Genomic DNA, 17,374 nt, shown 5'->3' with positions numbered 1-17,374 from the left:
AATAAATTAAATTGTTTAATTTATTTAATATTATTTTATTTAGAATTATATTTTATATTTGGGCCAACTTATTAAATAACTTAATGGGTCATACATATAAGAACCATCGGTCAAAAATTAAAATAGGATGATTAATCAACTATGACTTGATTGTAAATAAATTTTAGAAATTTAAGATAATTAATACATGAGATAACAACTCTAGACCTATAAAAAATTAAGTAGAGATTTGATTGAATAAATTTCTAAAATTATCCTAAAATAATATATGTAATATTATTTAAGGAGAAAATTGATATTTTAAAATTTAAAAGGTTTTTAGATTTATCTATAAATAGAATATTATGCTTCTTTTTTGTACATTAGATGATAGTATAACGGTATAGAAACATCTAAACACAAATAAAAAGGTCTAACACCAAAAGATATATATCTCTCTTTTCTAAAAAAATATAAGAGATTTTTTTATTGATATATCGTATGGATTACTGTTAATGACTAGGTACTTAGACGATTTATAATTTGTAACAATCCAGCCTTGAAATAATTATTCAAAGTTATAAAAAATATATAATCTTTAGATAATTTTTGTATAAGCTTAAACAACTCTAAATATATTTAGAAATATTTCTGAAAAAATTTTAAATTTAGTATTTCTACTCCATGCATATGATTTAGAAAACCGAACAAGGAAAATTCATGGGCAATTATAATTGTTGGCACTGAAACATCGCAAACAAACATCGATGGTAACCCGGGGAAAAGCAAATTGTCGTTGTAAGCTACAACATTGGAAAACGAAGATAAACTATTATCCCAGAAAATATGAAACTGGACTAAAATTGAGAACTCATTCCATTTAAACAATACAGATCCGATACATATGGTTTCATGGGAAAGCAATTTAAAAGACAGCTCCATAAATCCTGATGGAACCTGCTCTAACAAAGCATGCCAGGAAACAGGTGTTGCTGCCAATATGCTGATAGTCCTTTTCTCAACACCATCACTGGCATCATCTTCATCCAAACAAGTTGTGTTACTGAGTTTTCTGCACCATAGAAGAACTACATTCTACCATATGTACATGCAACGATTCTGTGAATCTCTTAAATTTTTATGCTCCTATAAGGAAAAGGCACGCTTGTTCAATGAAAAACAACCAAATAAAGTTCAAAGCACTATCTTATTTTTCTAGCATCATCAGAATTGTGGTGACATAAACGCAGAAGATCAGCCATCAGAGCTCCTCGTCCTGGACCCAGCTCAACTAGGTTAACTTTTTATGGCTGTCCCATTTGCTCCCATAGGCAACATTGCCCACACACCAACCATCTGGCTTTACATTGAAACGGTCAAAGTGAAATTATTTTGTCAGGCAGCAATCCACCAAAAAATGACAATTGAGGTGACCAGAATCCAATATCTAACAAGTACAAATGCTGTTCCAATGCAATAGCTCTCTTGCCGCCTTGATGACCTTAAAAATGACACAAGGTTTCCAAGTTCCATGGAACTCAACCAGACAAGATTCAAAAGCTTAGCGATAACTCATTTACCGCACCAAACAAATGGCTTACTTCAGGAGATGTAATGAAACCTCTTTCTACCCCAAACACATCTCGATTAATATAGAACCCAAATCTAGGATTCATCAAAACTTCTTCCTTATACTCTGCCACTGAGATTGGGCCACCTCGGAACTGAAAAACCATCCATAACTTACAAGCAAGGTTTTTTCAAGGACATCAGCACAAAAACATAGTTTCATTGACAACATTATGAAATTTAGCATCCGCTTCTGCCAAGAGTTTCAAAATCACATGTATCTAAGTTCCAACTACAGCATTTCCTGATATTGTTAGATCTTGAAACTGGACGTCTTTAATAAATCCATCAACGTAACTCTATTTAATTGTAAAATCTGAATCAAACAGAGTATCTCCATTTCAAAAACAATAAAAATAAATTAGTGGGCCACCTTGATAATGCCGTTAAGGTGCTTGACAAGCTCAGACTCTGATGTGGGTTCATGAGAATGCTCTAAAAAACAACAATTACCAATGAGTATAAAAGAAAACTAATTCAAAAAACACCGCAAAATTTTAATTTGAAAAAAGAAAGAAAACAAAAAAAGTGAAGAGAAGAGAAATGGGACCAGGTGGATTATAGAGGGCTGAACGTTCAATGGAGATGGAGGTGCAAGTAGGAGTCTGGTCGAGGTGCAAGTAGGAGTCTGGTCGGTATTCTTGCCCTTCAAGTGTTCGATGAAAGTACTCTTAGCGCTTTGTGATTCTGGAGAAGAAGAGAAAAGAAGACATTTGGCTAGGAAAAGAGTTGAACTTGTTAATGTTGTTCTTGTTTATCGGTATAAAAGAGGAAATGATGGCAGGTTCAAGCTTGCTTTGGTAAGTGGTAACTGTCATGCAAGCATTTTTTGTTGAGCTTTCTTTCTTTGATTTGTTTTTTTTTTTTTTTTTTTTTTGGGTTTTGTATAATTGATGAACAAGAATAACCTTAGAGCGTTCATCTGCGTTCTTCAATATATAATATTTATAAGTAAATATTGAAACCTAAGCATAATGTGGGGATGTAGCTCAGATGGTAGAGCGCTCGCTTAGCATGCGAGAGGTACGGGGATCGATACCCCGCATCTCCATTTTTATTCGACGTGTGATTTATCTCTTATTTGTTAATTGTTGAAACTTGAAAGAGGATCTTCGAGCCAACTAGCTAGTAGAATTTAAACACAATAGCCCGTTGGCACGTGCTCGGGTCGGGTAAAAAACAATTTAAACACAAAAAATGAATCTGCATTTATTGTTAAAGCATTTTCTAGTATAAGAAAATTCTATAACAAAATAGATCCATAGTATCCATTAATAAATGTTAAAAATAAGTTGTAGATGCTCATTAAAATATTTAATATTGTATCTCCGGGAAGTCTTTAATTTTTTATTTATTTATATGGAAATAATATTATATATATATATATATAAAGAGTAATAGTTTAAATTTTATAAAAAAAATACTAATTTGCTAGTATAATTCCTTATTTTCTTATTAATACCTTTTGTCTCTAAAAAAAAAAAATTTCTATGCCATTCATTTAATAATAAAAAAACATTAAAAAATAGACAATTTAAAATAACTATAAAAAAGATATTTTTTAATTAAAACCTATTTATCATATTAACACGCTATACTTTTTTTACATTTTTTATAATAGAATATATGTGTTTTAGACACCATCTTCTTGTAATCATGAAAAAACTTATTGCAGGAATAATATTCTGAATTTTGACATGAATGTATAAAAAAACATAAGAATAGTAAACCACTTCATACGTTGTTGTTGTTGTTGTCGGGGACTATTTGGAAGTATTATTAACCCAAGTCCAACTCCTTGATTAACTTGGGTTTGAAATTAAACCATGTAAAAGTTGATTAAAACGAATTAACAAGCTCAAATGCTACCTAATAGATCAAGTCAAAACTTTGTTTGACTTAAAAAAAATTAAGACAAAATCTATATATATATATATATATATATATATATATTGAGAGAATGATATTTTGGATTAACATGTGTCTTTAAAACACCATTATTTTGATTTTTAAAAAAAATATCGACATAACAATATTTTGAATTGATTTGGGTTAGTTAGAGTTAACCCACCAAACTAACAATCTAGGTCATGAAATAGTTGAGTTTAATAAGTTTTTTCGAAAAAAACTTATTTTTTATTTAATTATACAATAATAACAAAAGGCATGCAAAGGAAAGCCACCAAACTAAATTTAAAAATAATAATCATAAAGGGTTGTATTAAAATAGTGATTGCTAATATTATAAAAAAGAATGTTATAAACTTATGTGAAACTAAAATAAAAATTAAATGGTATTAAATAAAATAATATTCTAAATCTATTTAAATAAGTTTTTATTAAAATCGATAGAGTACATATTAAAAAATAAAGGTTAAAACAAGGCTAGCAACTAGGCTTGGATGGACCTGCATGCTTGGACCATTAAACAAAGGCTAAGCACATGGGCTGCAAGTCCAGGTCTGCATATTTGTCCTTTCTATGTTATTTTTCTTAAAATGATAGTACAACACATCATTCATCTATTTTTGTTTTAAAAAAGAAAAACAAAACAAAAGATGCATTGTCTATAGTGGTATACAACACATCTTTTATAGTGGTCAATGACATGTTTATCAACTAGTTGCATTTTGGCCACCTTAGGTGGCCAAAAAATAGCTAAAAATCTAGTAGCAACTCCTTGCACTCAAAAAACTTGTTTTCAACCTTTTCTGATCTAAAAATCATGAGAAACCCTTATAAACCTCGATAAACTCGTATCTATCCTCAATACAACTTTTAATTAATTTAAAAACCAAACATTTACCAAATTCAAAAACCAATCCTAAACCCTAATATACTTTTTATGGCAAGATAAGTAGTAAAAAACATCATAATAGAGCTTTTATTTTCAAATAGAATTCATTGATACCAATAGCGGGTTTTTTTTATCGTTGAAATATGGTCAACTAACCATTTTATCTCTCCTCCCTTTTTTCCCAGTGAATTCATCTCTCCTCTTTCAAGCTTAGGGATGGAAAAGGGAACAAAATGAAGTTTTGAACCAAAACATAAAAGTCTCAACAAACAGGGATCAAATATAAAACAAAAAAACTTTGGGGACCAAAACTTTTTTTAAAAAAATGTGCCTCATGAATAGTTAAAAAAGGTTGCATATTTGTTTCACATTTATATTTAGTCCTTGAAGTTTCAATTTATTTTAAGCAATAAAATTGAATTTTATCTTGCCAAATCAAGTATAAACTTAATGCTTGAAAGTATTTTTTTTACACTACAAGAATCTGGTTAAAAGCATGCATGGAAAATTAGTATATTCATATTATATGAAAATAACAAGGCCTTCACATTAGCAAATAAGGGTAAAACATTTTTTTATTATTATTATTTCCACTAACAAGTTTTTATAATGGATCACAAGTACAAAAAAATAAAAAACAGAAGGGACTTCTTTGTTGGTAGAGTTGAAAGGGATGTTACATCTTCATTACCATCAAATGAAGAATTATATGATGTTGTGTCATAATACGATGACATTGTGTTTGATTTTCAGTCTGGTTAGCAAAAGTTTTCTGGTTTTAGTGCGACCCATAGTTAGGTAAAGTAAAGTATTTTATGGGAGCTTCCTTATTGGAAGACCAATCTCTTTTGTCATAACCTTGATTTCATGCATATTGAAAATAATATGTTTGAAAATATTTTTAACATGATTTTGGACTTGAAAGGAAAGACAAATAACAACATGAAAGCTATAATAGATTTTTTTTTTTTTTGACACTATAAAAATATGGAGTTGGTATATGATGGGTCACGAGTCGCAAAGTCTAAAGTCGGTTTTGCCTTAAACAAGAATACACAGTTACTTGTCTACCAATAGCTTAAGAGTTTGAGTTTTCATGATGAAAAGGTTTCGAACATATCTAACTTGGTGAATTTGGAGGATTGCATATTACATGCAATGAACAGTCATTATTGCCATACGTTTATACAAACATTCATTCCATTAGCTTACCATACATTTATCATTTGATGCAAAAGTTGAAGGCCCAGTCCGGTATGGATGAATGTGTCCATTCAAGAGGTTAGAGATTAGCATGCATTATAATTAAATTTCTATTGTTTTTTTAATTCAAAACATTCATTTAATTTCATGAAGGTATTTGTTCAATCTTAAGAGAAAAGTGAAAAAACAAAGCATGTGTTAAGGTTTCGATATGTGAGACTTATATTGTTGAAAAAATTTCAACATTTATCTCGTACTATTTTAAGTCTCACTTGAAAACAAAAATCAACTGTGTTCTAAGGCATGAAGATGGTGGGGACGTGCCTCTAAGTGAAAACTTGTCAATATTCTCTCATCTTGGACGACATGTACAAAAAAATGTTATGAGAGGATGTTACTTGACAAAAGTTAAATTTAGACATGCACATAATTATGTGTTATTTAACTACGATGAACTAAGACCTTTTATTCAATAAGTATCATATACTATAATAAACTGATAGATTGAACAATTCCTCATAGGCAACATCATTAATTTTTACTATTTTAAAACTCACAGCTCACTGAATCTCAAATCTTTTGATTACAAAATGAACAATTTTTCACGGGGTTCAGAACACATATAAGGACTGTTTAATCATTCTTATCTCTAGGAATACTAAATTTCATTACATATTTCTTGTTAATTGTTAATAGTTTTAATTTATGTATCAGGTTTATTAATTGGGAGAGAATGATATTGTTACTTTGAATTTACCATGTTTAAGTCTTGAAAAAAAGGTGAAGTGGTATAATGGGTATTTCATCAATTAACATGTTTTTCATACTAAAGAGCATGGTCAAAGTAAAAAGACATATAACAGTGAAGTTTGTATTAAGAGATCAACTTTTAAATATGTCTTAAATATAACATGGAAAAGCACCATCACTCATGCATAGTATATGTTTTAAATATTTATAATGATGTTAAATCAGTTCTTCGGATTTTGTTTAAGTCTTAAAATTGAAATCTAACTAACTAACTACACACACACACACATGCACAAATTATTGTGTTCTAAGTCAAAAGAAATATACATTACCTTTCTTTTTTATATGTTCCAATTTCTTCTTTTAAAAATTACTCTAATCTTCTGAAAACTTGAATATGACAATATATTTCCTCTCGTTTTAAAAAATTACATTATACATTGGTCAATATAAAATTTTAATTTTGATTAAACTATAAAAACACCCTTATAAATAATATAACCTAAAATCCCAATTTAATTTCCATTCTCTCTTTAGGTCTATTGAACAAAGCAAATAATACATCAAAGTCTCTTTCCCCAACTATAATTTCTTTCCATAATGAACAAAAAAAAACCCTTTTAAAAAACAATTATTTCAGACAAAAACCAATATCACCACCAAGTATTAAAAGGGCTGTTACATCACCGCTACCGTCAAATGAAAAATTGTATGATGAAATCAGTTATACAAACAATTGTAATGTATTAGTTTTATTTTGATTTTGATTTCTTGAACTAATAGTGATGATATTTTTAGGTTTACTTTATCTTGAATTAATTTTTAAGAGTAGGGATGTGGAAACAAAGAACTTTAAACTCTTTTTTTAAGAAATAATATGTCAATCTCCTGGAAAACAATGCATTTGTTATAGCTACTATTCAAACATAGCAACTCTTTTCCAAGATCTTGACAAAATAACCATGAATTTGAGGAACTCAATGAACTTTCTTCTAAAGCCAAAAAATCAGTATGAAAAAATGAATGCTACTTTTTTAGAACGTGATCCAGCACTATGTCTAATGATGTTGAATTTTCCCGTTAACCAAATAACAAAAATCCATCGTGCTTATCTTAAAATTGGTCCATTCCAACCTATCCTTTCATAGTATTCTTTTTCAAAATATGAGAATCATCATCATTGATTTCAAGGTTCTTGGTTTAAAGCATATCTAAGTTGGCTAGAGTACTCAAATATAGTGAAAGCTATATTTTATCTACTTTACTATCTTTTTGGAAAGTCAACAAGAAGGTCAGGATCAAATGCTTTTGTATTCAGGGTCAAGGATATAATGATGTAAGCAATATATAGGGTAAGTGGGAAGGACTCCAAGCTTTGTTTCATAAAGATTGTCATTTTGCTTATTATGTACATTGTCTAGCCCATAAGTTATAATTAGCTCTTATTATTGCATTTAAAGAATGACGAGTTACAACTTGCTCAAGCAATTAAAACCAGCTATAGGAATGATCAAGATGAACTAGAGACATGAAAAGGAGTAAACAATACTAGTACCTTACAACAACCTAGTGATACTTGATGAGGTTCTCATTTTCAATCAATTTGTAGCTTGTTAACAATGTTTAGTGCAACTTGTAAATTTATTGATATTGTCTCTAAAGATGGAGCAAATTATTCTTAAAGATGAGATGTGAATACAGCTTATTTGGCATTAACATATTTTGAATTGTTTTTCATATTGCATATGATGAAACAATTATAGGAATTACTGATGTTTTATACCAATCTTTGCATCAACAAGATTAAGATTTTACCAATGCCATAAGTTTAGTTTCAACTATAAAGTCATTGATTCAAGAGTTTTGGAATGATGGATAAGAACTTTTACTTCAAAACGTTAAAAGCATTTCATGCACAAAATGATATTGATATTCTTGATTTGAAAGCACAATATACAAGAGCTCGTGGCAAATTTCATTATCAAATTGAAGTTCTCACAACTTTAGAAAATCATTTTAAAGTTGATATATTTATAAATGCTATTAATTTTCAATTATAAAAGTTTCAATTCCAACATTATAAGCTTGATATACCAAAACATCTAAAGTTTGACTACTATTTATGAGTTGTATAAAGCAATGACAACTTCTAGTAGATTAAAAAAAAAACTATCATTTATTTGATATATTAATTCAACCAATCCTAACTCTTCATATATTTATGACAATTACAAAACTAGCATTTTCTACCATGAAGTTGATGAGAACAAGGCTCTCTAGCAAAATAAATTATGGTTTTCTTGCCAACGATTTAGTTGTTTGTGTATAAAAAGAAATTAGTATAAACTTCACAACATATATTATTATGAATGAGTTTCACTCAATAAAAAATCATCGAAGATGACTTAATTTAGATCTTTTTTTTGTGTTATATATATATATATATATATATATATATATATATATATATATATATATATATATATAATATATTTGCCATCGAAAAAACAGAAGGAGACGACAGAGAAACGCCACCAATTCACAGCTGCGGGTAGCAGGAAACCGTGGGCCTTAACCCTGATTCATCTAATTTCCTAGCTGTGTTGCATGGCTGGATGCCGAGTTAGCCGTTAATTTGGAAACTTCTAGGAACCCCACATGCATGCTCTAGGTGGGACCGCCTGCGCACATGCACATGTCCCCTAATCTTTGCGGTGTAGACTTTAGGACGCTTTTCTTGCATATTTTCTTTGCGGTGCTAGTCTTCTTTCTGATCTGGCCACATGATGGTTGTTAATTTGTGGAATTCAAGGGTTCAAGAAAATTTATTCATTTTCTGATTATTAATTTTTTAGATTTGAATTTTGAAATTAATATTTAGATTAATTTATTCTTCTTAAATCATCAAATCAATATTAAATATACATCGTTTAAGATTATACAGGAAAAAAAAAATCTCAATCAACATATAAAATGACTCAGATATAAACGGACTCGAACATATTTTTTACTAAATCAATAAAAAATAAAATTAAAGAGCCGTGTCCTATGCCTTGTTTTTGTTGCGGCAAAAGAACAACCAGATATCTTCTACCGACATTTTTATATACAAAGCCGTTTTATTTTTTATTTTTTATTTTTTTAAAATCACTAGATATTTTGGAGGAAAGAAAAGAGAGAGAGAGCGCGCAAAGCATGCCAAAACTCCGAGGCCAAACTTGTCCTATTCCATTCCATTGGTAAGACTTATTCAACTAGTCTTTCCAAACCACCTTTTTTTTTTTTCCCTTTAAATCCCATGATATCTCTAGCAATTTAAGAATAAAATTGAATAAAACAAATAATTAATTATTTTTTCTAAAACAAAAATAATTATTTCAAAAAGTCTAAAATCTTTTTTTAACAATAAAATATTGTATTATATTTCTTAGATAAATTAAAATTATGTATTTATTTATTTTTTAAAATAAATAAAACTTATTTTACAACACTTAGCTTATAAAATAAATAATTTAATTAATTTTTTTATCCATGACTTATGAAGTCATGTAAAAAATAATTAATTTATTCTTAAAAAAAATATACCAATAAGGATAATTAATATCTTAAAAAATAAACTGGTTAGTTTTATTTCTTAAACTTATAAATAAAATATAAAAAATTAAATTAATTATTTTAAACATGAATCTCATAGAAATAAAATTATGTATTTTTAGTTATTACTTGACATAGAAAACTAACTAAATCAATGACATGAAAAATTATTATTTTTATTATCAAACAAACAATAACAAATCAATAACATAATTATTTTTCAAATTAATAATTAAATGATTATTTATAATTTATAAGAAATTATATTATCAGTATATCTCTATATAAATAATATAGGATAAGGTATCATTATCATTATAACAAGTTGTTTTGTCCTATTCAACATTAAAAACTAGCTATGTGATCCAGTGTATTTTTTAATATAAAAAATTATTAATTACAAACCGAGATGTTTATACACATATATAATTAAATAAATTGATATTTAATTAATAAATAACTAATATTAAGATATTTGATCATAAAAAACAATAAAACAAGATTCTTAATAATAAAAAATTAGAGAACCTAGGTTGAGATAACCCCACATAAATGAAAGTGAAGAAAAAAGCATGAATATCAATTCAAAAAATTAAATATTGAAGAATAAATTGAAAATAAATAAATTTTATAAAAGAATTTAAAAAATCAAATTCAACTGGGTTAACCTTTAAAATATATAACCCTAGCCATGAGGCAGGAACTAGCCCTATAGAAGGGGAAAAAAACAACATAGAAAATTATCAACAAAAAAAATGCCAATGGATTAAATTGGAAGAAATACAATTAAAACAAAACATTCAAAACAAAACAAACAATAATAAAAAACAATGTAGAACATATTTGACAAAATAATAAATTTAAAATAAATGTTAAGAGATGAAATTGAAAAAATAATAAAGGGAAATAAAATAAGGACCAAACTTGACATGCAAAATGAAGAAAATAATTAATCAAATAAGATAAAAACAACGTATAATAATCCAAAAAATAAGGACTAAACTGGATATAAAAAATAAATGATATGAGACATTTATACTCTAGCATGAAGAAGAGAGAGAAAAAAAAAAGTTCATCAGAGCCGAAACAAAGCTCTATCATGCTCACATGTCACACCACCACATGGAAGACATTAGCATGCTTTCAACACCACCTTTGACGGTGGTGTTTGATAGCAGGACATCACTGCTTGCACTGTCTACTTGCTGGCGCGAGCCGTGCATATACAAACAACCTTTTTTTTTAATATTTTATATTATACTAAAATTCCAAAGGGCTCTTTAGCCCCCGGAGAATAACCAAAAAAAAAAAAAACAAGAAGACAAGATCAAAAGACAAAAAAGTCCCTCCAATACATTAAAAATTGAAATTTCAAAGAAGCTCCTCCACCGACCTATTATTACAAAAACACCATTGTGAAAATACCAAAACACCTCTGACCATTAGTGAAATAAGACTGAACATTTTAGGGGTAATTTAGATATTTTACTATATATATGAAATCAAAAGGATAAAAATGCCTTTTGGCACCAATTTAAAAATTTTTTATTCCTAGGGTAGTGAATTCATTTTGCTATGCATAACATATGTAAAAAGATTGATCTATCTCGTATAAATGTGGTAATGATAAATGAACCCTCGTTAAATGATAAAAAAAAAAATACCCCCAAAAGCTATTTAATCAAGTGTTTTTGATAGGGGTAGAATGAGAAAAACATTGTGGATCATCGATAATGTTTTTCCCACATAATTTAAGGTGTGTTTGAGATTGTGGTAACGATGATGGTTAAAAGTGCTTTTCGTTTAGAAATGCATCCAAATAAAATTTTTTATTTTTAAAAAATTATTTTTGATATCAACACATTAAAACGATCTGAAAACATAAAAAACAATTCAAAATTTGAGCCCTAAAGGGGACCTTAGAATTTCTTATAATAATAAAACAATAACCTTTTAACTTGTGTATGAAAAGTATAATAAAATATTACCTTTTAGTATTTAATCTAGTTATATATATATATATATATATATATATATATATATATATATATATAACCCTTTTTTAGTATTATTTTATATTTTACTAAAAATTCCAAAGGGCATTTTAGCTCTCTTGAGAATAACATAAAAATAAAATAAAAAAAAGTTGAGATCAAAAGATAAAAACATCTGTGCAAAAAAGCTTTAATTTATTTTGTTTTTTTTATCTCGAGGGTAGTTAAGTAACTTTATTTTACATTAAAAATTGAAATTTCAATGCAGTTCCTCCACCGACCTATCATTTTTAAAACACCATTATGAAAAATACCAAAATGCCCCTGATCATTAGTGAAATAAGACTGAATATTTTATGGGTAATTTAGTAATTTTATAGTGTATATAAAATCAAAAGGATAAAAATGCCCCTTGGCACCAATTTGTTTTTAAAAAATATTCCAATTATGGTGAAGTCATTTTAGTATGCATAACATACGTAAAGGCTGATTTATCCCGTATAAATATGGTGATGATAAATAAGTCCCTGTAAAATAATAAAAATACCCCCAAAAACTATTTAACAGGGTGTTTTTGATAGGGGTAGAATGAGAAAAACATCGTGGACCATCAACAATGTTTTTTCCACACATTTTAGTATTTGTTATAATAATAAAACAATTACCTTTTAACTTGTGTATGAAAAATATAATAAAATAATTACCTTTTAGTATTTAATCTAGTTATAAAAAAAAATGTTAATTGTAGTATACATGAATGATATGCATGAAATCAACAACTTAGCTTTGAAACAAACCCAACCCCACCACATGTCCGAGAATCAAATTGATAATCTATTCTTTTCAAGCTTTATTGCAACCTCCATATATAATATATATATATATATATATATATATATATATATATATATATGTTTGTGCTACTAGTTCTATAGAATTAAACAACATGCAGTTAATAAAAGCATGACTCCAACTTTAATTACTCAAGTTTAAAGGGGCAACTCATATTCCTAGGTGATTTATAAATTTGGATAAATTGAGCGGGCTTGAGAAGTATGAAATGTAATGGAGATTGTTTTTAAAGTTTTTTTATAAATAAATTAAAATAATATTTTTTAAAATTTATTTTTAATATTAACTTATTAAAACGATAAAAAATAAATAAAAAATTTTTAAAATCTCCATTGATGCGTGTGTTCACGTAGAAATTCAATAGCAGAGGATACCCATTGGATTACAGATTTATGTATTTGCCTATGGGTGTTGTGTTGGTACAGCTTCACGAACTTCAAGTGTACTGAAACATGGGAGAAAGAGGTGGGAAAGCTTCTTACAGTTTGCAAATTATGTTGATTGTCTCCTCTGCTCCATGCCGCCTTGTAAATGCCCACCGCCGACATCTTGCTCTTTTCACGCTCCACTCTTTCCCAATTATTAAGAGAATAGTCACGTGCTTCTCTCTCTTCTGACTGTCACAGTTCCTCTCCACTTATGGGCCTCGAATCAATCTTCCATTACCAAATAATTGTTTGGGCTTTGTGAGACAAACCCATCAACACAACTCTTACTACTCTCTTGGGCTTGGCCCAACATGGGGTATAACTGCTAGTAAGATTGGATGGAAGGTTTAAATGGCTGGATTGCCCTTTATTGTGATCTTTCTTCTTCTTTTATTATAAACGTGTTTTATATTTTTTTCATAAAGTTTATTTATTTATAAAAAATTAAAAATCTTAAAAGATAAAAAAAAATCCAGCAATAATTCATAATTTTTTTTCTTATTTCTTTACTTTATAAAACAAAACATTTTTCCTGGATAAAAAACCTAAACTGGTAAATAATTATAATATCGGCTAGAAAAGATTAAAAGAATACAATAAAAATATAAAAAATTCAGAAAAAAAAATTTCTCACTAGATTCTTTAATTTTTTTTTTACTTTATAAAATAATGTAGAAAAAATCCTACATAAATAATTTGAAATTAGTGATGTGGGATTTTTTTAAAAATATATTTTAAAAAACTCCAATGATAAGTAAATAATTTTTTTATTAGTTTTTAGAATTTTTAATCAGTTTTCTTTTATATGAAATTAGAATCAATACAAAAATAAAGGAATTCCTGTTTTTAATGAACCAAACCACATGCATGCACGCATCCTTTTACTAAAATTAAAATACATCCGTATATTTATATTTATAAACAAACCTATACCATATGTCACTACAGTGATGAGAAATTATATGGTATTTAAAGAATAATTAATGATAATCTATCTGTAATTTGCTATAAAAAACAGATATAAAAAAATAAAATAAAAATACATTATTCACAAAAAAATAATAAAAACTTAAAAATAAGGTTGGTAATCTAGTTTCATTCAATTATTTTAACAATGATATTGAAAAAGTATTTGAAAATATAGTTGTGATTTTTTTTTTAAATATTTTTTACTTAAAAATATTTTAAGATAATATTAATTATTTTAAAAAATTATTTTTGACATCAATATATTAAAATAATTTAAAAAATATTAAAAAAAAAATTATTTAAAATAAAATAAAAATCTAAAACCCAGAAACACGAATCTCTCTTTTATTTTTATTTAATGAGAGGGAGGCACGCAATTTACTTATCTCAGTTGGCGTACCTAGGAGCATGAACCCCGTGATTGGTGGTGAAGAGAGTGGTGCGTGCTCCCTCTTCTGTCTCTCACTCAAAAGCCAGAAGTAAAAGGTTTAGTAAAATACTGCCATCTACCCCAGTCCCTTGAGTACTTTCCCATTCAGAATAACACTTAGCTGCTTGCTCATTTTGCAGCTAAAAAGCGCCGCCTCACCACCACCAGGCCCGCTTCCTCTCTGGAGAAGGAGTAATTAGCAGCATGGCAATGCCAAAGGAGCAATTCTTCCTTATTCTCATTTCCTTCTCTTCTCTCATATACCCCTCCCAGTCCAGACTCTCCTACGACTACTACTCCAAATCCTGTCCAAACTTCAACAAAATCATTCAAGAAACAGTAACCAGCAAGCAGATCACCAGCCCCAGCACCGCAGCTGGCACTCTCCGCCTCTTCTTCCATGACTGCTTACCCAATGGCTGCGATGCCTCCATCCTAATCTCCTCCACCCCCTTCAACTCCGCCGAGCGTGATGCTGACATCAACCTTTCCTTACCCGGCGACGCCTTCGACCTTGTCACTCGCGCCAAGACCGCCCTCGAGCTCTCCTGCCCCAACACCGTCTCCTGCGCCGACATCCTCGCCACCGCCACCCGTGATCTCGTAACCATGGTCGGTGGCCCGTACTACAATGTCCTCCTCGGGCGCAAAGACTACCGCATCAGTAATACTTCTTATGTTGAAGGAAATCTGCCAAGACCCACCATGCCTATGTCTAAAATTATCAGCTTGTTTGCTGCTAAAGGTTTCAGTGTCCAAGAAATGGTGGCACTGAGCGGTGCTCATACAATTGGTTTCTCTCATTGCAAGGAGTTCAAGAGTTATTTGTATAACGACACACATTATAATCAGAGATTTGCTCAGGCGTTGCGAAATGCTTGTGCAGATTATCCAAAGAACCCAACTCTGTCGGTGTTCAATGATATAATGACACCAAATAACTTTGATAATGTGTATTTCGATAATTTGGGTAAAGGGTTGGGGCTATTAGAGTCAGATCATGGGTTATACAACAACCCAATTACAAATCCTTTTGTGCAGATTTATGCCAAGGATGAGAAGAAATTCTTTCAGGATTTTGCAAGAGCCATGGAGAAGCTAAGTGTTTATGGGATCAAGACTGGGAGGAGAGGCGAGATTAGGCGCAGGTGTGATGCCATTAATTAACTCAGCCCTCTCTTTTCCATATTTTTAATTATTGATTGTGATTGAGAAGAGAGTGATTTTAGATGATGCATGGTGTTTTGTTTTTCCTATTACAATTCTTTCTTTTTCTTGATAATCTATGTATACCAATGTTTGCACCGGTTGGAGGAGCATGATAATTTATATGATATCAAAGCTTCATTATTTATTATTTACCTTGTTTTATTAAACTGCTCAAAAGTTTCAGTCTCTGTGAAAATTGCTTGTGCTTTTGGTTCTGCTTCGTCTCTGTGTTCCAAATATGAGAGTGGCTAGAGTTCTTGCCTGCCATAATTCCTACTCAAGTTAAACTAATTTGAGCAGTATTGATGGATGGTGTGGCCAAAATCTCTGCCCCCGCCCCCCTGCAACTCTTAAGTCCTTTGAATGCTGACGGATTTAAGCCCCGACATGGTGCCCGGAAGCCCTCTCTGGTTAATAATTAGGGAACTGCTATTGGCATATCCGCCGTGCTCTTTCTCTCGATTTGCGTCTTTTAGGGGCTTCATCTATCTGTCATCTTTCAAGTTTAATTCAATAATTTGAACCGTGAAAGAAATAAAATAATGAGTTAAGATGTTATTGTGCATTAAATCATATCTATTCAAGTTGAATTCAAAGATTTAGATTTAATAAACATCATGGCATGATAGGATCTCAATCTTCTCATTAAATTTTGTCCAAATAAAAAATAAATTAACCTATAAAATAATTGCTTTGTTTCAGACCAGATTCCATAAACCCAGAGTGACCTCCCCCCCTCCCTCTCTCCCCCTCACCCACTTCACTTTTTACATGTTCTTTTTTATTTTCTTTTTCTTTGTTCCTTTTCTTGTATCCTTTGAATAATAGGCTTTCTTGTGTCTAGATTGTGTAGGTTTATTTGATGCTATATCTATTTGATTGCTAGTTTGCTAGATGATTTGTTAGTTTTACCATGTTTTTTTTTAGCATGAAATTAATTTGTATGCCCCCATTATGTTGTGGGGGACCTAGTAAAAAAAAAAATATATAGTTCATTGTTGTTAACCTTGAAAATAAAATCCTTTTGAAAAAAATTTTATACGTCAAGAAATTGTTTTAGCATAATCATTAAGCTACAAAATACATTTGTTTTGAAATTTTTTTATGATGATAAATTTTTCTATTAATGTATATCTTGTCTATCTTAACCAATTTAACTAAAATTATTGTTTATGTTGAGAAACAACCATTTTATGATTGTTAAAGTAAGTATCAAAATAGTATGTTTATATTTTGAAAACTTAAAAAATCTTAAATGTGATAAAAATATGTTTAAAATATATTTAAAAATTATAATAATAAAACATCTATTTTAATCAAATTTTCAACATTTTATTATTATTATTATTATTATTATTATTATTATTATTAGTAGTAGTAGTAGTAGTAGTAGTAATAGTAATGGTAATAGTTATAATAGTAGTAGTAGTAGTTTTTATTATTATTATTAAGTAGCAGCAGTAGTATTTTCATGTTAGATAGATAATAATTGGAAAAAATTATTAGAATTCAAATAAAAATTTATAATAGTATTTAAGAT

The 17,374-nt window shown here is 29.1% G+C and overlaps 1 protein-coding gene and 1 non-coding gene across 2 annotated transcripts; both read left to right on the top strand.

The window, feature by feature from the left end:
• The first annotated feature begins 2,586 nt into the window (after positions 1-2,586).
• On the top strand, positions 2,587-2,659 carry TRNAA-AGC (transfer RNA alanine (anticodon AGC)). The gene has a single exon. It is a non-coding gene; the product is annotated as a tRNA-Ala (tRNA).
• Positions 2,660-14,564: 11,905 nt separating this feature from the next.
• Positions 14,565-15,982, top strand: LOC118036913 (peroxidase 31). Its single transcript, XM_035042775.2, has 2 exons — positions 14,565-14,681; positions 14,766-15,982. Exon 2 carries the CDS (start codon positions 14,830-14,832, stop codon positions 15,790-15,792), a length of 963 nt encoding a protein of 320 aa, XP_034898666.1. The 5' UTR covers positions 14,565-14,681; positions 14,766-14,829; the 3' UTR covers positions 15,793-15,982.
• The last annotated feature ends 1,392 nt before the right edge of the window (positions 15,983-17,374 follow it).

The sequence above is a fragment of the Populus alba genome, chromosome 1 (assembly GCF_005239225.2).
Source record: "Populus alba chromosome 1, ASM523922v2, whole genome shotgun sequence".
In the NCBI taxonomy this organism is placed as follows: domain Eukaryota; kingdom Viridiplantae; phylum Streptophyta; class Magnoliopsida; order Malpighiales; family Salicaceae; genus Populus; species Populus alba.
The sequence above is the reverse complement of the archived record's forward strand: the minus strand, read 5'-3'. Positions and strand labels throughout refer to the sequence as shown.